Source organism: Polyodon spathula, chromosome 8 (genome assembly GCF_017654505.1).
Source record: "Polyodon spathula isolate WHYD16114869_AA chromosome 8, ASM1765450v1, whole genome shotgun sequence".
Classification (NCBI taxonomy): domain Eukaryota; kingdom Metazoa; phylum Chordata; class Actinopteri; order Acipenseriformes; family Polyodontidae; genus Polyodon; species Polyodon spathula.
Window position 1 is genome coordinate 32,455,631 of NC_054541.1, and position 22,579 is coordinate 32,478,209.

The 22,579-nt window shown below is 36.5% G+C and overlaps 1 protein-coding gene across 1 annotated transcript in view; it reads right to left on the reverse strand.

Annotated features, from left to right (window-relative positions):
* The window catches only part of grm8b (glutamate receptor, metabotropic 8b), a 171,971-nt gene that overhangs the window by 95,843 nt on the left and 53,549 nt on the right, over nucleotides 1–22,579 (reverse strand). Inside the window, exon 3 of the mRNA XM_041257610.1 lies at nucleotides 19,159–19,375. Coding sequence (XP_041113544.1) covers nucleotides 19,159–19,375 — 217 coding nt within the window. The remainder of the gene's footprint in view (nucleotides 1–19,158; nucleotides 19,376–22,579) is intronic.

A 22,579-nucleotide genomic window follows, 5' to 3' on the forward strand; every position in this document is an offset into this window, starting at 1 on the left:
ATCTGTTAGCATTTCTTTTCAGGACATTTGCTGTCTGGTTGTGAGCTCAGATGTGTAGTCAGGGAGTGATCTGCAACCCTCAAATTTAGTCAGTCATTCAAGGGAAATTATTTTAGCATTGCCATGGCTTCCTATTTTGTTTATAACTTCACCAAAATGTGGAAAAATACAGAGGTAAAATGAAACACAAATACAATTAGTCAAGTCATGTACTTGTATTTGAAAGAAGGAAATATAATATGAATGAAAACAGACAATAATAATGTTACCAAAAACAACAAAAAAAAAAACAAAAAAAAAAAAACAAAGCAATGTTAACAGACTGGCCATTAGCATAGAATATAACACATCCTGTATATATTGAGGCTGGCACATAGACAATCATGAACACCAGCATTGTATAATGCCTGTCTGATGTAGCTGAGTTGATTTGGCTTTTTAGATTATTGAGATAGTCTTTCTTTACTATTACATCAATCTTTTAATACACAAATGCTGCTTCAAGACTTCGCTGTCCACATTATGTGTGAAGCACTGACACATGAGGTCATGGTGGCTAACACAATACGTCACAGATGGTTTTAGTACAAAGTAGGCATTGCTAGGTTAAAAAAAAAAACAGAAGTGCCAATTGTAGAATTCAAATGTTTAAAAATCCTAATTGGTGCAAATACATTCATAAGACTTGACTTAAATACCCTTTTGCATGCAAGTGTGAGCTTTAAGGTAATCAGCAATACAGCATTTAATATATCCATTCTTGCAAAAGCCTTGGAAATACTGTACATTCACTTTCAATAAAAAGATCAGAATTGCATGGTAGGAAAAATAAGTGAACATAATCTTAAAGTGATCATTAATTTACCAGAAGATACCAATAGGAGAGTATATCTGAGCATAAAAATGTAAGCATGAGAAAATACATAATAAGCAATAATACATTTAGTATATACTTTTTAAAAAAATCATTAAGTTTAATAAGCACAAAGCAACACAGTACACATGATTAAACAGAATATAGATTGTTTATTTTAAAGCTATGTTTTATTTAATAGATAAAAAAAAAACATGTGTCAAAATTAAGTTTAAAAAAATAATAACAATAAATACACCCATGGACCAAAGGTTATTGTTAAGATGAAAAACTATGACTATGAACTAATCTGTAAAATAATTCAGATGGATCTAAATTGCAGCCCTTAAGAAGCCTTTTGTTGGCTGATCCTGTTATGTAACTGTAAGCAGCTGTTATTTCTCAAAGCCAGCTTAGTGCATCTTTTTTTATGAATTTCAGATTGAAACATTTTAATTTATATAGCTTTTAAGTGATGACTGCCTTCATATATTTTACAAATCCAATTAGGAGCATGATGAAAATATGGAAATCTAAAATAAGTAAAATAAATCTTCTGGTAAAAAAAAAAGAAATATTCACAATCCAATGATTGTGAGACCTGTGATTTGTGTGCTTGGTATAATTTACAGACCTTCCTTTGAACATCATGATTTGTGATGTGCTAAAATATCACAATGGATGTGGGCATTATGATTTATCATCAATATTTTGTGAAGAGGCTGCAGCCATGGTTAATAAGCTGTGATGACTTTGTAATGGATATCCTCCTAGCAGCTGATGGGTTCGTAATACTGACATAAGCATAAGGCATGTGCTTACAACACAACTACAGACCTTACTCTAGTTGAATAGTAAGACTTTTTTTTCATTGAACCGTGAGATTACCATTAAATTCAATGGCTACAGGGAAACTGTAGCACTTATGCTGTTTTGCAAGACATGCTATTCTCTAACACAGTTGTGCACAAGCGTTTTATATGCCACCCCCCCTTAACATACATGTTGTTGCCCTCCCCCACTTTTGATGTGGCATTATATACTGCAAAGCTGCTCTTACACTCCAAGAGCCAGTGTCTCCACTTTCCCACCTCCTCTGCATATTACAGTACCAAAAAAAAGTACACTTTTCAAAACTTTTAAAAATGTGTTGTTAAAATTTTTGTATCAAGCTAAATCAGAACTTTTTTTTGGGTTAAATCTAGGAAAAAATGCACGATTTACATTAAATCCGGGAAAAACACTGTTAAACTAGTAGTGCTTTTTTTTTTTTTTTTTTACACTTCGCACCCCATTTCAGCTCTGTTCACTGACAATCGCCACTCCATACATTATTTCTCCAGTTCTACAAGCTCTAGAGCAGGGGTTCCCAAAGTGCGGCCCGTGGGGACATTTGGAAAATAACATGGAACCTCCTAAGAAAAGAAAAAACACTTCTACTTTTCTTAAATTATTATTTTGTCGTCTCCTATTGCTTTCCACGGGGGGGGGAAATGCTCAAAGGCTGTGCTATTAAGACGTGAAGGTACCATGCAAACAATGTTGATTACTTCATGCAGCTGAAGTAGCTAGCTAGCTTCTGTAATGTTAACAGAGCGACTGCAAGAAACGTTACGGTTCAGGATACAGGCACTTTTTCTGTTGTAGATTTTATTTTATTATTTTAAGAGCAAAACTGTATATAGCTTCAACTACATGGGAAAATGGTCTTTGTACAGTATTGTAGTTTTGGTGTTCAACCTGGATCTTTTGTTAGGGAAAGTACTACTGTAGTTACAATACCAGACAACAGTTTAAAATTGTTACTGTTACATTTCTTTTGTACAGTTTCTGAATAAGACTACAGTTAGGCTGCAGTACAGTAGCTAGCAGGATGTTTCGTAGCAATCGTATGTAATTGCATAAAATACATCAATGTAATAGCAGATCATTTTTGAATAATTAATGCTGCACTTTAAATAGAAATGTATGATGATTTTTTTGATTTCAGAAAGAAAAAATAAATAAAAACATCAAGGTGAAATGCAGTAGCGTCTGTGTTTTATTTCTGCACATTTACTATTGGAATAGCTCTAAATGTCTACACCATGGGGCAAGTTACATAATTTGTTTAATTCGAATTTTGCACATCTCAAAACTATTTGTATGGTCCCCAGAGATTTGAATTAAGCAGAGTTCACTGTACATATATTCAGCTCTCAGTGAAGTGGTTAGTTGTACAAGTCAAGATGCATTCTGCCTCACTACTGAAGAATAACCCACAAAAGGAGTTTAATTGGTATAGTTTGAAGAGTACCTATTTCAATATTATCTTCTTTAATTGTTGTGACCAGGACAATGTAAGATGTGACAGACAGCATGATATTGGTGCTCAAACCTAAGACTGTTGTGGCAACAAGATACAGAATAAAATACAAATACATTTCAAAGCTGCTGGTGTTGCAGTGGTAGTAATATACATTCCTAATTTAAATACAAAAATGTATAGGAAAAAAGTTATGATTTGGGACACATTTCGGCTTCATGAGTGGTACATTTTCTTGTGTGGCCCCCCATCCCATGCAAGCCCCGGAAATTGGCCCTCCATCACCAAAACTTTGGGAACCCCTGCTCTAGAGCAATCGTCAATGGCTCACTTGAAAGGTAATAACTTGGGACTAATTAGCTGACATTTATGGATTTGTTTAAAAATCTCTATCCTTTCAAAAATAAAAATAATATTAATAATTTTTATAGAACTGCAAAACCAGAACTATATTACTGACTCTCCTCGTCCCCCAGGGGGGCTCACCCCACACTTTGAGCACCACCGTTCTAACGTCACATCGGATCCTTGGGGCCAGTGAGTGGTCAGCCAGTGAATCGCCATGAGCCTTGGATCTCTTTCCAGTGTATGATGAGTTGTCTTTGAACTGTGAGGTTTGCGTTTCAGTTAGCTGACAGATTCGTCATGGGCATAAGCCTATTTCTTTTTTTCTTTTCTGATCTTGTTTTATTATTTTATATTATATTTTGATGTAGAGTCTTCAGATGCATTTTGCCTTACAAGAATGTTATGCAAGCCTTTAAAATACATTTCTTACCTCTTATTAGCACTGGCAGCATTAGCATTGATCCCCATTTTCTTGTTCAAGGAATCTCTTTTTTTTTTGCGTGTCTGTTTCACTTTAATGTAGAAAGCTGTTGTATAAAAAAGATCTTCAAGTTTACTGTACACCAAGTACTTTTATTTACAAGTATATACATACATTGATTGGCTCTACTTTTTCCCCCTGAACTAGCTTAACCAACTCCTGAACCAGCATGACCATAAACACCATTTAGTTTTTAGTTGTTTTCAATGTATTTTCTTTAGGGATTAAGATACATGTTTTTGGTTTGCACAATTTACAATATGTTTGTAGATGAGATATTATTCATATTATTATTATTATTCATATTATTATTATTATTATTATTTATTATTATTAGTAGTAGTAGTAGTAGTAATCGTAGTAGTAGTATCATTGGGGATTATATTGTGTTTATGTGCAGGTGGATGAAAGCCATCCGTCATTTTGTGATAGCCTATGGGCGTATTTCGGGGGACGAGATCCAAGGCTCCACCTTGCTTTCTCTGTGAATCTTCTCCTATGTCCTATTTAAGTCTGAATCTCCCACATCTCACTGTCTAGCATTTTCAGTTTGTTTTCTGTAAACATTCGACTCCATTGCTTTGCAATGTCAAAACTTCATGCTTTAGTTTTTTTTCCTCTGACTCGCATGATTCTGAATTCGTCCCTGCTTTCCTTACCCACTCTGACGGTCTTGCAAGCCACTCAGCTTCTCGCAATCCGGACCCTGTAGCTTCTCCAGCAACTCTGCAAAGCCGGCAGCTGCTCTGCTCCAACAATCCATTACAACTTCATTATAAAGACTGGCCCATCTCCAAACTGCTCAAAGCCCTTTATACAAAAGGCATCATTATTCCGTCTGGTTTGGATCGGCTTGATCTTTTATTGCCAGGCCATTTCAGCTGAGCCTATCATTCCTCCAAGCCTGTCTGCCATTGTTCAGCCTGCTTACAGTCCCACTCTACACAATCCTTCATCCCCTGCTCCCATCCCTGCTTCAACTCATAGAGCAGCCGCACACCAGACAGTTCCCTTCTCACAACCAGCTGCTGAAATTTGTTAGGGATGTTTTGATGATATGAGAACTCTGATGCAGCCAGTAGCAGATGCTATCTCCTCCATTAACACAAGGCTTGATGATATCGATATCCGTGTTCTCACTTTATCAACAACAGCCGCCATTCCTTCATCCTCTATCACCGTAGCCTTAGCCCCAGTCGTCCCCCCCCCCCACCCACTGGACTCCCAGCTGCAGCCCCTACAGCAGATCTTCCAATATACAACCTGGCTTCTGCATTAGCATCTGGCTCTCAAGCTCCTACTTCCATCCTCCGTCATTCTCTTTCCATACAGATTCGCTGCAATATCATAGAAGGTAAAGATGTTAATCTTGTCTCCAATCTCATCGCTAACTCCGAGTTCATGGATCACCGCATTGTCGATTGTGGAGACTTATATGTCACTTTAAAATCATGTGACTGTCGTTTACTGAAGAATCTCACATTGGGAGAATTTGTCACAGCATTTCCAGTAATTTGTGCTCTACCTACCCTCAACGTCGTCAGCAACTCGACCAGTACATGCATTCAGCTTTCTCTCAGATATGGAGGAACAATGTTCTACGAATACCATAAAGCATTATCTGCCAAAGCAGCCTCCATTTTAGTCACTGACAACCACATTGTCGATTGGTCCAGTTCTGACCCCAATCTTTTTAATAGGATCTTTAGCGGTCTTCACGCTAATGCTTGCTCAGTTTGCGCCTCTTTTTTGCATTTCACCTCTTTGTGTCCCAAGACCGCTATCGCTCCATCATTTAAGCCATCTCATTTCTCCCCCTTTCAGTTTAACAACACTCTCTCAGCTCCTAAAACAATAATTTCTTCAGCTTCTGATCGCTGTACAGCCAGAGATCGATATTGGCGCCCCATCTCCTTTTCTGGACCAAGACAAATATGCAACAATTTCAATAACGATTCCTGCTTATCAAAAACATGTTCATCATTGCTTACTGTGTTCACCCCCATCAATGTACCAACCTTGGCTCAAGCCCTCAGTAATCACTCAGGCCAACAGTTTGTTTCTTGATTGATGGCTTAACTAATGGATTTTCTACTGGTATTTTCATGCTCCCTTCTTTACCTTTCATTTCTGAAAGCCTTTGTTCTGCCATCAACGAACCATCAGTTGTTGGCTCTCTAATTCAAGTTGAAGTTGATAAAGGCTTCATGGTTGGTCCATTTTTTTGCACCCCGTTTACTAACTACTAAATGAATATTTATTCACTTATGTCTTAAATTTTCTCTTCATTATATTAAAATATATGATGCCATTTTCGGGACTTCTACTTTGCAACTCAACTTACATTCGGCTGCCGCAGTAGCCCAAAGATTTTCGATTCTCTGCTGGTTACTTCTCAACTCTCGTCGTGTGCCATTCCTTCTGCATATCCTTGATGACTTCCTGCTAATATCGCCTCCTCAGACCCTCCAGCTCAAGCAATTTCTAACCTGAAATCCTTATTTTCATCAGTCGGTGTCCCGCTTTTCGAGGATAAAACCATTGGTCCAGTCAATTCTCTCAGCAACTGTTCCAACTACATCTCCTTAGATCCAGATATTTATTTCCTAATTATGCTCTGCATCTCTAAGACAGTTTAAGCTCGTCAGGGTCAATTTATACAGCTGTAAAAGATTAATTCTCCATTATGTCCCTACACCTCCATGTCTAGATACATCTACAGCAAGAAGCCTTTCCTCATGTCGGATCCACTGTTCACCAGCTTCTCTGTGTAGTAGTTACAAGACATTGGTTCTCAACTCACCTTGCCTCCCTCATCTCCGAAGCAGTCCTTTCTTCTCAGTTGTGCCTAAAGTCTTTATAGGACTCAAAAAGGTTTCAGAGGTTGATGTATTAAAGTGTTGCAGATGTCGCAATGGTCACAAACCAGTTGCAAACGAGTCAGAAGTCTAGGGTAAAATATACTAAACAAGCGCAATTCTGTTAGAGACTTTTTAGGGAATATTTTGCGGCAGCAGTTTTTGTTTGTGGTTCAGCCTTAGATGAATATGTAATTATGGGCGTTCCTGTGTAAATTCGCAAAAATGGGGTGTAGATGACCGTTCTCAAATATTATAATGACATGTACTAAAGCTGCCTGCAATTGCGAAATTATTACAATTGCACCAATTTAAGAACTTTTGAAAACACGTTTTAAACAGTCGTAATTATTGCTAGCATTTCCCAGTCCGCTTTTTCTCATTGAACAACCAATTACCTATTTTTCCCTAAAAGCAGGGTGCACTTACAAGCCTTGAAAACAAATTTCTATGACATTTCTGGTTTCCCCAACGTACTAGGAGCAATACACTGCACACATGTGCTGCTAACCCTTCCAGCTCATTCTGAGCATCTGTATAGGAATAGGAAACACACCTATTCAATTACTGTGCAGGTGGTTTGTAACTGTGCACAATTTGGCACTGCACCACTGACTACCTTAAATAAAAACTGACAGTATTAATTTGGCTTACAGGCTACTCATGCTAATACGAACTAGTGGTATAATGCAGAATGTGTTGCTGATCCCTAGAAATTCGTATTAAAAAGAATTGACTGTCCTCCTGCAAGCATCATAACTTGTCAATGCGGCACCATGATCTATTTTGTGTTAATTGTCTAGGCTACTAAGTAGGCCAAGTTAAAAATAATAATAATAAAAAAATGCTAAAATCATATAGTTTCAATTTAAAATAATCTTTTTTTTTTTTACATAATGTAATATGCAGCCTACCCAAAACACATTAGTATTATTTCAGCTCAGTGATTTATACATTTAAAATACATTGAGTATTATAAATGTACGTGTGTGTGTGCTTTTATTGCATTTTTTTTAAACCTGGCATGTCAGACAAACATATCCAGAGGGGTTACTGTATGATTATGAAAAGCATTTTGATAGAAACACATTTATTTCGGGGTGAAGGTGGGGGTCACATTGTAGAATCTGATGGGATTAAACTGGCTTTCGCAATGCCAGAGATCTCGTTAAAATGACGCAACAAATATTTTAATGAGTATATTACGGCTCTCTTCATTGACACATTTTCTCTTAGTACATATGACAAAATGTACACTTTGCAAATTTTTACAACGAAAATGCAAGTTACAGTATGTTAGCCCTCAGCCTAAGAGGAGAATAATTCTGGATTTACTTTAAAATCTATGGAACCACATGGACTTAATGAAACATTACATCTCAATCCAGATCTCTAAAAATGTTAAATGTTTTAATTAATCTTTATATGCCAACTTGAATCTTCAGTTGCCCACGGTTGGGAATTGCGTTCCAATGTCTTCCAATCTTTAGTATTGAAAAATTGTTTAAGTTAACTATGGAATATGATTGTTAACACATAACAGAATATATGGCTGTATTTTAAAGTGTTTTAGTTCAATTATTGTATAATTATACTATGTATATACTAACAATGGATTCTAAAACCACTTTCAATTAATTAATGCTATGAGCAGTGAAAATTGTTATCTAGCTTTAAATAATGTCTACGGCTATTATCCAATTAATGTTTGGGTTGATTGGTGTCTCATATATATATGTGTGTGTGTGTGTGTGTGTGTGTGTGTGTGTGTGTGTGTGTGTGTGTGTGTGTGTGTGTGTGTGTATATATATATATGATAAAGCTGTGTTTTCTAATTGACAATCGCTGCAACACCTGATGAAGACACACTAAGTGTCAAAATGTGTTGTGTTTGTTTCATGATTTGTTTTAATAAATAATAAAAGGTTTTAAAACCCAAAATGTGAAAGGAATCTGCATATAGTTATTAGTGGTCAAGTCTGAAAGAAGAGATTTTTGAGTGTGCGACCAACCACGTCTCTGCAAGCATAATTGAGCAAAGGGTACATGGTTTATACTACTTTTAACTCTACAGAGGCATTAATATAGAAAGTGTTTTTGGAAAAGGCTTTGTTGTGCATGAATGCCTTCAGGATTGCTTTGCAAAGATATTAATAAATTCAATTAAATTAAAAACATTACTCTCTGTTCGCCACAACTGCACCAGGAAGGGTCTGACGTCTAGGGTAGTTAGTAGAAGCGAAGTCTGATTCACAGGCAATGCATTGCTAATTACTAGACATCAAGCAAGCATTGAATTGTGTTTAATATTCTGTGGCAGGGATTGAATTGACCTATCACTTAAATGTTAGCATTAACATTAACATCTGCTCACAGTACAATAGCCAATTATTCAAATCCATGTATCGACAGTCACAGGTCATCATGAATATTTAAAGAAGTCAGCCCTTACAGTCAGATATTTCACTGTCTGTTGTATATAAATGAAATAGGATGTATGCATGTTCTTAACATCAAGATGTGGTCGCCTAACTTGTGGTATCATAAAATGTGTTTTGTTTTTTTGGGGGTTTTTTTGTGAGGTTCGTCAAAAATGTCAGTATAAAAGACTGAAAGTGGGGCCAGCCAGGGGGGTTAATAGTTCTGTGGTGGATGTATAATTGCTGAGACTGTAGGATATTACTGAATGTGACTTTTGTGTTTAAACATTTAAATATTCCCTTGGTAGCCAGATGCTACTACTGGTTTGTTCGATAGTTATATACTGTAGATATAAACAGTCCATAACTGATTGGTAATGTACTATGTCACAAAATGGGTTATCCAAGCAAGTATGTCATGTAATAGGATCATTTATCAAAGCTATATAAAATAAATAAATAAATACATTTTAAAAAGCTTAATAAAGCATCATTGCTATTTAGGTTAATAGCTGACATGTGGTGCAGTGTGAAGCTAGAGATTCTGAGAAGAATGCAACCGAAATGTGAATATTCCAATTCTATTCAAGCTGTACTGGGAGCTGTTATATATATATAGTCTTCATCTGGTGCTAAAGACTCTTGTAGTCAAAACGCATCGTCAACAGTTTTTATACAAAATTTTAAATGTTTGTTTAATAAAAATGAAATTAATTTTGGACTTCTGAGTAGTATGGATCATTTAGAAAAATCACAAAGCATGCCACCAAGTTTTGGCTGTACAGTCCTAAACCTTAAGGAAATAAGGTTTGTTTGACCATTCCCGGCTGGTTGGCGTGAATCAGTAGAGACAATTACTTATATTATGGTCATTACCTTACATTGGTCAGCACCTCTGTGGAAACTGAAGCATTGCAGTACACAAGAGTGTTTTTTCTACTTTTGTTTTGGATAGATAGATAGATAGATATATAGCTAGCTAGATAGATAGATAGATAGACAGACAGATAGATAGATAGATAGATAGATAGATAGATAGATAGATAGATAGATAGATAGATAGATAGATAGATAGATAGATAAAAAGATTAAAAGAATGATGGTCTTTTTTGTACCATTAAGCATCATAACCATAAAGGAATAATATTTTATCCTAATATTAAGGTACTTAGAAGGGTTCTGACCCTCACGTTTGGATTAGCATTGAGTAAGCAGTGTATGCACCTTGAACACTGGGTTAACAGAAGTATAGATTAAATGAAATAACAGAAGAGATAAGACCCTGGAAGTTGATATATAAACACCAGTCCTTGTACAGCGACAGCTGTTTTTAAGCGAACTGTCATAATTGTTTTATATCAACAACTTACTCATAGGTCAGAAGCCCAAATAAAATTAACACAGATATATACTCACACAGTGTGTTTAGCAGCATTGAAATGAAATCCTGATTTTCTTTAACACTTGCATCTAATTACTGTGATTCACAATCCATTTGAAACATACTCTGAGGACTTGAATGACTTGCTGAGATTTGATAAGTTTCTTTAATGTCCACCTCTGTTTCTTTAGAAATTAAAGATAATGTTGCAAATCGGTCAAGGAAAATGCATCCTTTCATGAATCTCAATACAGAAAGCAGTTTATTAAAATATTCAAAGGCTTAAACTTATAGCAATCATCGAATCTAATTGTACATTTGCTTAATACTTTTTTTTTTATAAAATCCACAATCAATTATTTCCAGACTACAATGCACTGTATGAGCAATGAATGCATTCATCTTTCTCTTTTAAATATTAAAGACCGTTGAGTGAAAAATTAAAGGCTTTGGAAAATGACATTTTTAAATGCATGTCTGATATTTCTATGGTGGTGTGTGACTAAATTGCATGTCTGGCATCAAAAGGACAAATGGCTTCATTTAAAAAAAAATGGAAAAAGAGATTGCAACGGTGTAATCTTTTTCCGTTAGATCCTCTTAGAAAAGCAAAAAAAAAAAAAAAAAAAAAAAAAAAAAAAAAAAACAGAATCCATTACTCTCCATTTATTAATTTAAGCATTAGGTGGTATTTCATCTTGTTGAAAAATAAGAAATAAGTTAACATCCCTAAAAGCTCATTCCAATAGGAGAAATTCAAAAATAATGTGATTTCTCTTGATTTATATATGGTATGGAACATTTACATTAAATTCTACAGTAAATTCATTCTTGAAACAAATGCCTTTAACATAGCAACCCTGCTATTCTACCAGCTCATTACTTGCCTGAGGTCCCAATGCCATTTACTTTATAGTCAGAGCAAGGTCTTTCAGAAAAGTTTAATTTCAGATTTGGCATATATGCCCCATGCTAAGGATTAGAGTTTTGATTATATGAAGAAGAAGTGGCTTCAAGTTATTATTGAAGGTTTATGCCAATCATATAATCCAGTCTTCTACTAATAGCTTTGAATTTTTAAAAGGTATTAAAAACAGGTCTGGTCGTTTAACATTGTAAATTGGATTTTAACACTGCTCTTTGCACACATTGATTATGTTAATTGCTTTTTATGTAATGCCATTAGTAGTGGAGTCAGCAGTTTTACAACAGCCATGCCTTTACCATTGCTGCCTCCTCCAAGAGATTTCTTGATAATGACTATTTATCAAATTGGCCTTTCAATGTTTATGGATAAACAAACGTGTCAACAAGGTCCAAGCCCAGCTCATTCAAAGTATAGGAAATAAGAAAAAGTTCAAGACTACTTTCAACAAAAACTGTTTTGAATATTCTTTGAATCTTGCAGGCCGACTAGAACGATTCTGTTTAGGGTATGCAGCAAGTCAAATCTGTTGTCTTCTTTATTACCCATGGAAATGGAGTGCTATGGAAACTTAGCATAGGCAGTTTCTTAGCAAACGTATTTTACTTCTGTTCTGTAGTCCACCTTTACAAAGGTCAATTATAATGTTCCTGAAAAAATATGACAAACAGAGGATTCAAGTTTCATTTACAAAGTTACATTTTAAATAACGTTATCCGAGCGATTACCCATATTAATTGGACTTCAAGAGAGTATAAAACAAGTTGCACGCTTTCCTGCTTGTCTCTTCACATAAGTACACTAAAGAATTGCAATCACTTTCAGTTTCAGCAGAAGCTAACTGGAGATCTGAGTTTTACAACACTTGGTTCATCAGTTAGTTAGCATGCCTTCAAGAGATGTATGTTCCATCTTTAAAAAGCTCTCAATACTTTTACATGGAGCTGTTCTCCTTAAAGAGTGAGTAGTGTCACATTACTGATATTGGGAACCCACAGGGAGTGTAGCATTGCCCTGTGTGTGGCATTATGAAGAAAAATACACTGGGGTAGTTGGCCTCATCATCTTGCTTCAAAGGCTTTGTAGTATCTATTGCTTTAGTCAAGTGAATGAAAAAAGGCAAACGGCTGACTGCAGGAACAGTCGACTTCTGTTCTCCTGATCAGTCAGTGGGTAAACGTTAATGACAAGGAGGATTCCATTTTCCATCGGTGTGTTGGATAACATGCATATTAGCCAGTTGCCATTCACAGCGGAACCTTATTTTTGGGGCTGCATCCATTGTTGCTGAAGCACATCATGTAGAATGCTGTTGTAGCTAGAATTTATATATTGTGTGTATTTTTTAGCTTTAATGGGTTTGATCACTGAGGTACTTCAGTCAAAACTGATTTAAAAACAGTGCCCTGCGACTGGAAAATGAATGAACAGTGGTAGCCATTGCCAGCAATTCACCTGTCGCGAGACTGTCACAGATTTGCAATCCTTTTTTTTTTCTCACTGACATTAAATCAGCTGCATTTCCTCAGCCCTGCCACCAGGTGGCAAAAGAAAGCAGAAAATGCATTAACCCCAACAGCTGGGAGCGCTGTGGACTTAGAGTAAGCTTTAAAGACAATCGTGCATTTTGTTAGCGCACAGCTAAACTGCACATTGTTTGGACTGTTCATGCTTGTTCAAATGGAGGAGTTATAGTCATTGTATTAAAATTAATAATAGCAGGGTGTATAAAAAGTGCTTACAAGTATAAATACACCCTTTTCTAAGCATACAGATAAGTAATTTGAAATTACTATCAGTTACTATTAATTAATAGGTACAGACAATAAATCTAAACGCTACCAAGCATGCCCTTGATTGCTCATGAATATGCATCAGTGGCAATTTCTTTATGTCTGTATAATTGTCTGTGTTTTTCACCACTAGACAGTTAAAGCACTACTCCGGAGCTGTCGCCAAGGGTCAGCACTGTCCGGAGCACCCCTGCACACCACACTATCTGTGTTTGCACCGACCACCATCAAGACTGCACTCACCCAGGACTGGTGACCGTCTGTTTTGTTCGGGACTGTGCCCTGTTTTTGTTATCCCCATGAGTTATACATTGTTGTGTATCGCCGGGGATTTATTTATTTTACGGTCACCAGACCTGGAAAAGAAATAAAAGCACTTTTCACTGGATTACTGTTGTCTGCCTGTCACTCCCGCACCGCTTCACCTGTTCCCCTTGCCAGCCACTTTGCCACAGTGATCTTTAGTTGTTTTTGCGCATTTTCATTTGCAAGGGAACTGTGACATTAGACCCTTATCGATCACTATATATATATATATATATATATATATATATATATATATATACTGATAATATCATTTAAATATATATATATACTTTAATCATTTGCTTAATAAACAGGGAATTTTAAGTACTGATACCAACGTATCAGATTTATTACAATCCACGTGTCGTCTCTTTTGGCAAGTGATATTTTCATTATCATATTGTTCTGAATTAAAATACTACTTCTGTTGAAAATATGGAAGCCTACTTATTTTAAAACAGTCTTTTCAGATATGTATTTTTGATATTGTATTATTTTGTGTTCTCCGAAAAACGGTTGGAACAGGTCGAAATGCAATAATCAGGTATGCTTCACACTCATTTAATCGTCACTGAAGTCAAAATTTTATAGGTGACTAAAAAAAAATACCATCTATTTTATATGTGTAGAACTGGTTGTATAAAAGACAAACAGACTGTGAAACTGTAAAATTACTGACAGCTATCAGAATAGACTATCCCATTGATTTTGAATGAATACTTTTTAAAGAACATAAGACTAATTCATAATTAATTTTTAAAGCGCACATTGAGCAGTAATTCAAGGCCAAAATATTATAAGCAATCCTAATGCAATAAAGCATGAATACATATATACATACAGTACTGTGTGCATGGCAAGCCAGTGGCAGAAAGCTACTATATGTGTCTACTTACATCTGTCAAGTGTTTGCCTCAACGTATCAAAAGAATCAGAGACCTTTTTATTATGCGCAGTGCTCAAAAAGCCACACAATGAGGCAAGAGCTAGGTTGATGATTTCTTTTATGTTACAAAACATTCCACCTGCTGTTCAAATGGCCCTCATGGTAAACTTCAATGGAAATGTCAACATTTGCAGGGAGATTGGATGTATTTGCTTCTTTAATCTGATTTATGGAAAAGCAAAATGGTTTGCAACTATTCTATTATTTCTCTGAAAAAAGATTTACCTTTTTAAAATGTACACCATGAACCTAAATAAATCACTAACATTTTAAGGTGTAACCGTGAGCAGTTGTGGTCAGTTGAAAAATCGCTTCTATTCGCTTCTATTTTAATACAAACTAATCTTTCCTCTGAAAATTTGGGTAAGGTTTTTAAACAAATCAGTATATGTAGGTTTCTGTTAAAATGGTAACTGTTTTTATGTGCTTTATGCAAGCTAGAGAATGTATTAAATATCAAAATTCTATGAAATGCCATTATTAAAGTCATGTAAACGTATCCTCCAGTAAATAAGACAGAGATTAGAACATCTTAAGTGGATCTAAAAGGATCTCTGAAAAATAGCTGCCTGACTTTCAATGACTATACGGATATATATATATATATATATATATATATATATATTATAAATAATTTAAGAGTATTATCCTTCAGGGAGTGGCTATTCCCCCAGGAACTGGTCACGATTATTGTTTCTACATACACAGCTGTGAGTCCAAAGCCTGGATTTGTAACTAAATCTAATTAGATGTGCATTGGTGTAATAGAGTGGCAATGAAGACAAGCAGGTAAAGAAAAGATGTGTTTTACAGCTATAGAGTAATTTTATTTAAAATTTGGAAAATGCAACAGTCCCTTGCTCCCTATGTAAAAATGAACAGCTTATATACCCAATAAATTGTACTTAAATATTGTGTGGTGAGCAGACGTTAAAATCATGTGATTGCCATTCATTTTATTCACTTTCAAAACATGATGATAACACATGATATGGAGCCTTTTTCATCCATATACATAGCTGGCAGATCAATTAACTAAATAACTTCGTTATTGATTGGCCAAATGAGGTCACAGGTTTTTTTTCTATTCCAAGCATACTGCAAATGCACAAACACCCAGATCCATGCAACATATATAATATATACATGAAGCATGTGCAAGGACTTTGTCCTGTCACAGTTGGTCAATAAACAAATGTGATGCGTGATGTTTATGGTTTCACTCAGATTTCCAGACATGTTTGTCTGATGAAATAAGCTCAAATGCATGGTCAAATTCTATTTTTCCAGCTACATGGGTAGGTTGTGCTGGCACTTGCCACATAAGTAGTCAATGGTTTATGTTGAATTTATACCAAGGATGTTTCTTTTAAATGTATCACATGATACAACTGCTATGCATTTATGGCAGAATGCCACAAGCCTTTAAAGGGCAACTACATTCAAGTATATCATTAATTGTTTCTGAAAAGGTATTTGTGCACTTCTTAATTTCTGTAAACACAAGCTGATTGGATACAACACTTTAACTCAAAATAATGAACTGAAACTTTAGGATTCGTTAAACATTTTCAGAGCATTCCCAACCTAACGATATGAGTAATGGTGCAGCCTGTGGAGTATGAGTCAAGGTCACATCACCAGAGCCAAAACTATTTATAAGCATCCTGCAGAGCAATGGCCCAAGCTATTATATAAAATACATAACCTTCAAATTACCAAATACTGCATTTGCCACAGTGGAAACATAACTCAAAAGTAGAACATTTGTTCTGATTAAATCATACCATTTTAACAAACGTTTATTATTTAAAAAGTCTAAGCAAGAATGTGTTTAAACAATGTAATCTATACTTTGAAAAGATTTGCAAAGGTCATTTTAATTACAAATAGTATTTTATGTGGTAAAAAAAAAAAATGTCCTGGTTAACATTTTGTTTTAATATTAACATTTACTAACTTAAACAGTCAGATAACATATTTTCCAGAGTTCTTCTGTGGTAGCTAAAGCACACTGTTTACAATAATCACATTAGGGTTTCAGGCAGTGGTGTAGTGGTAAATTGAAAAGTGGGTAAACTCCCCTGTTTGATGCTCCAGACCATGCAGTGGCATGGTAGGAACTTAGGTTGACCATTGTTTCTGGGTTTTTTAATTGGGTTTGGAGGACATCAGGACCAAAAATGAAAGACATTAGCATGCATTTCTGACACTCTATTCAAACGACGACTAAACTTACCGCTTTGCTTACATGAGTATATTAAAATAGAGGCGCAGGGAAATAATTACGGTATGCTGAGAGGGTCAAGTCAGAGGGCGATTTAACGTGTGTTAAAAAAATAAAAAGAATTTGTTTATCACAGAAGTTAACTGTGATTAATTGACAGCCCTAAACAGAACATCCATTATCTGTAACTGCTTAATCCTATAGAGGTTTGCAGTGAGCTGGAGCCTAACCCGGCAGACATAAGGTACAAGGCGGGACTACACCCTGGAAGGGGCACCAGTCCATCACAGGGCAACTAAGGGCAATTTAGAGAGGCCAAACCCAAGTGAACACAGGGAGAACATGCAAACTCCACACAGACAGACCCCTGAGGCTGGAATCGAGCCCAGGAACCTGGAGCTGTGAGGCAGCAGCGCTAACCACCGCACCGCCATGCTGCCCCATAAACAGAACATAAACAACCAAATCACAAAACACAAACAGAATACGCAGTCCAGTGGTCACACCCCCCCTTTTCGCTCTGCAACTCTGCTGTCAATCTCATGTACAACACAGCACAGAGGCTCACAGTTAAAATATCTAGGAATGAGTAAACTCTGTGCCCTTATATGAGAAGTCGGTAAACGCTATATTGCCCAAATTTAAAGTGGGTAAATTCCATTTACCTGCATATACCCTCGACTACACCACTGGTTTCAGGTGCAGTTACATGTAATTGATTAAGCAATCTGTTTATTAAACAGCAGCACAGTGAAGCAAATACTTTCAATATGAGCAAAAGAAAAAAAAAAGAAAAAAACTGCATCAGAATGAAAAAAAAAAAAAGCCCCTGGACTTGATGTGAACAACGTGGAAGAAACATTGTGTCACCTCAGGTTTTACATCAGTTTTGATGACTCTGGAAGATTCATATGCCCACTGAGTAAAAAATGGCCTGGTCAAAAAGAACAGACGTCTGTCAAGTCACTACAGCGCAGTCTGCATAAAAGTGCCATGGCTTGCAAAGGGGCTCAGACATTGCAATAAATATAGCTAGCAGCTTGTGCTCTGCATGTAATGGGTCTATTTGGATTCTGCCAACTAGAGAGGGAAACTAACTTAGAAGCCTATGGGCATTATCGCATTTCCAACTCTTTGGAAATTGATTAGTAGTCTCCTATGTAAGCCACATGATGATTTGAACACTTTTCAAGCAACCTTCCTCTCATGGTTCATGCAGTATATCCTTTTGAAAAGGATATTTGCCTTTTTATTTTCCCTGCATTCTTCCTCAAGAAAGGAGGGAGATGGCAGTGTATTATTAATCTCTTGGACTAGCAGCATGATTTCATGGATCACCTAGATCTTGGTTTTTAATGTAAAATATCAAGGAAGGTTAACAGATTACAGGAAGATAGTGACAGCCCACGAATTACATTTCCCAAATATTCTATCAATCTGCTAAAGGCTGGATGAGTGTTACCTGATATGGGGGAAGTTGCAGAAAAATGAAAGAAAAAACAGGTATTTTCCTGTATAGTCAAACTAAAACCAAAAAGTTACTTGCAGATCTCGAATCATCCATAACACACAGGCAGACATTTTCAAAGGAGCGTCATTGGCTTCATGAGGAATTCGAAGAAAAGTTTTTTACAATTTCAGCATTTATAACAAACAGTACCAGCTAGGACAGATCAGAAATGTTGATCAGACCCCCCAATATTTTGTAGCCAAGCAATACAACAGTTCAAAGTATTCACAACTGGAAATGAGAAGCAGCACATATCTGTAACGCTCTCTGTGATAGCAGGCAGCTGTAAACTGCCTCCATATGCGTCATTGAGGTTATATATTTGTTAATGCATATTTATTTTATGTTTTATTTGGATGGGAAACTTGGGCTGCATCTTAAATTCGGGGCAAATTCAACGGAATACGGTACTCTATAGGAAAACAGCACATTTGCTTGTTTTGGTTAACATTCTTAGTGAATGCAAAAAAGAAATGGCTACACATATTGTAAATACACATAAACTTTCCAACTGGTGTCGCCATGGTTTCATACTGAAAAGAATGTGTCTGTTGAAGATCAGAAAGGATGTTCTTAAAGATCTGGAAGTTCTGCTTTTTGCACTTCAGTAAAAGAATACCAAACAATGACATCTGTATGTGGCTTCATTGAGCAGAAGCACTTACAAAGCGTCCAGCTTCTATATATGAAGGGAGGGTGATTTATAAGATGAGCACCTGCTAATTATTCCATGAAGGGAATATGGTATTCTGTTAGACTGAAGATGAGGAAGACTGAATACAAAACCTGATAAATGACCACTTACCAGACTCCCTTGAGATCTGTATAAATGCGTCCACGCCACTCTCTCCATAGTTACCCTCAGAAGCCAGGGTTGACACAAAATTCCACCCCATATCTGTGACAATATCAAGCATGGCTTGCGCTTGATATGAGTCGGGTGGGACCACTCGAGAGAAAAAGTCATACCTGGTGTTGTCACTCAATTCAGGGGCTGTAGATGCATAGCTTATCTGAGGTATCTGTTGATTAAAAAAAGAGGTACAGTGAGTCACTGCTTGGTTATTCAAAACACATTAAATTACAGATAGGCAGACAGATTGACAATAAGAAGAAATCTCAAAGGCGAGCAGAACGTCTAAGAGACTAAAGCCCAGATTTATAAAAGGATTGCGCATGTTTTACGACCGTAAAAAGGGGGCTGAGCATTCTGAATTCTTGGATGGGATTTATAGAACACTGGCATAAACATGTAATTTAGACGTGCGATTTAGCCCTTGATGCATATGTAATTCTGTATATGCATATGTAATTCTGGTGCGTTTCTGAACGAAACCGCAAAAATTGGGAGGGGATTTTGCAAATGAGGTCTATTAAATATTCCGTCTAATTTATTAAAGCTGACGGTAATTGCCGGCCTCGTATTTGATGATTATTTTAAGATCTCTGAAAAGCAGGTGTTTATATTTCCGCAGTCATACAGTAGTCTATATAAAAGGCAAGGTGATGTAGGAGTCTGCAGCAAGAGGGAGACATGGTTTTCAAGGACAAAGAAACATTTAATAACATTTTGCAAAGTGCACATTTTTTAACCCTTCTGATCAAGTCAGTTTGTAATTTGTGGTTTATAATACCATATTGTTTTGCAAACTCCAATTTTCAATATGTGTTTCATAGCTTACATGACAAAAAAAGAAAGTCTGCAAATAGAGAATACAGAATCCATGTAAAAAAAGGTTCTTAGAAGCACCTAAAAAGGTCTCCCCACAGTGGCAAAGCAAGGTTCTAACAAGAGCCTTTACTTCAGAGTGTAGGCATTATTAAAAGAATGGTACAGTTGACAGATGACAGAGGGACAGATGACACAGTTAGTTTGTAGCTAGAGCAAATACAGTGCAGCTGGTTGTAGGCACATCTGAATAATGTAGCTATATTATAGACCATATAAATATGCTTTAAAATCATACATAGTTAGAAAAACAGACATACATAAGAAATAGGAGAGTTGTAACTGCATACGAATTTAAGAAGATATAAGTTATAGTTAAACTGAAGACTGTTTGTATGAAGCTGCATGGAGTTGTTGTTGTTGAACATATTGCTGTACAATGGAAGGATTTTCCACCCGTTTGACTACCATGGATGTAAGTAAATAAAACTTATCGTTTCTGAAGTTTGAAAAGTCTGTACGCCTGGAATTATTCTATATGAAATAAGAACTTGAACTAATATGCGAAGCACAGTAACTGGATAAAGCGTTGTAATGTATATGCAACCTACTACAAACTCTGAAGTGGTACATTTGTTTATTAAGAAGCCACCACACATTCCATATTTTATTCCTTTGTCCTGGTGATGTATTTTGAGCTTGTAACACATCTTCATGTGTCACAAGTACTGCCAAAATCTCCACTTCCATATTGGTAAATTTCAGTTTTCACTTCCAATCATCCTCATCACCATGGCCAGTACCAGGCTGAGGTCTTTGTGTGCCATTCATTTTCTTTTGGGTTGACCCAAACCCGCTATTTATTGTGACAGGTGTGAAATTCTCCACCGCTAATTGTGGTGAGAGGTATTTAAATTGGTTGATTGCGGAATCACCTGCTTCACCTAATTAGTCTTATAAAATAGGTTGTTATTTTGATGATGAGTGCGGACGTACTGAACACGCACATAATGTGGCTTTTTGTGGTCGGTTTTTCTCCTTTATAAATTTGGGCCTGATTGATTGATTGATTTCATATAAAAAGTCCAATGTGTTTTTCTCGGGCAATGTGTTACTCCGCCTCATTTTCAATTCACACAGCAGAAAGCTGCCATTTTATACAAATACCATCCAATCATGTAACACTTACTGATAAATGTTCATTTAATTCATAAATTATTAGTTCAGAGGAGAACATGGATTTTTCATGTTCAAAAACACTTTCCGAGGTATAATTAATGGGTCGAGTTGATCAATCTGTACTGCCACAGCTGAATTTCACAGAAGCGTTTTACAGCTTTGGGGAATCACGTTGGATTACATTCACCAATTATTTTTAATGACAATCCTGTCATAACCACAGATAGTTGGTTAATGCAATCCAGAGTGATTTCCTAATGCTGAAAATAAAAGCTCCCATGAAATCCAGCTTTGGCTTATCCCGGAGGGGTATGTATAAGTCATTTTTTGTTTATTGGGTAGAATACAAAAATATATCATTTTAAATACAATATAATAATTCCCCAAATTTTAGATTTTCACCCCACACCTCCCACAAAGGACCTCCCTAACCAATTTTAGTCAGAAAAAACTGAAGGAAGATTAAACAAAGATCTAATGAAGTCTGCAGCCGATCTCCAGGTCTGCACAGTCCTCTTCCCAGCGCCATGGACCAGAGCAGTAGAAAGTTCCATATAAATTACATCAAGAAAGGCAAGGGTCCATTGACGGTAGGGGAGGGAATGTGGAGGTTTCCAATAAAGAGCTATCATTTTTTTAGCTGCCGTGAGACCAGCCAACCAGATCCGTTTCTGCTGCAACGATAGATCGAGGGATGAGTCATCATTCAGTAATAATATCTTAGCAAACCAAGGGATATTCTTCTCAAGAACAGTGGACAAAGCTGAAGAGATCCGATCCCAAAACACGGCCACAACAGGACAATCCCAAACCATATGTAAAAAGGAGCCAACGTTATCTAGGGGTCAGTATGCACAAGATAACTTTAATTTGATAGTGTCTGCAAGGAGTTAAATAAGTTCTATGAAGATAAGTAAAATGAATCAGATGATGGTTTGGATTTTCCAGGTAGTGTTAACCACCAAAGCTTTATATGATGACTTAAAGAAATTAACATAAAGTGAGGAAACCAGCCCTTTAGTTTTTCCCCAAGTCCAACATGTCATGTAGTACATCCATCCATCCATCCATTATCATTATCCGCTTAATCCTTTAAAGGGTCGCGGTGAGCCGGAGCCTAACCTGGCAGACACAGTGCGCAAGGCTGGATTATTACTACACCCTGGACGGGATGCCAGTCCATCGCAGAGCACCATACACACACACACAGAGGGCAATTTAGAGTGACCAATCAACCTGAACAGCATGTCTTTGGACTGTGGGAGGATACCGGAGTACCCGATGAAAACCAACGCAGATACGGGGAGAACGTGCAAACTCCACACAGACAGACCCCTAGGCCGGAATCGAACCCACTTTTTACCACAGTGAAACCAAA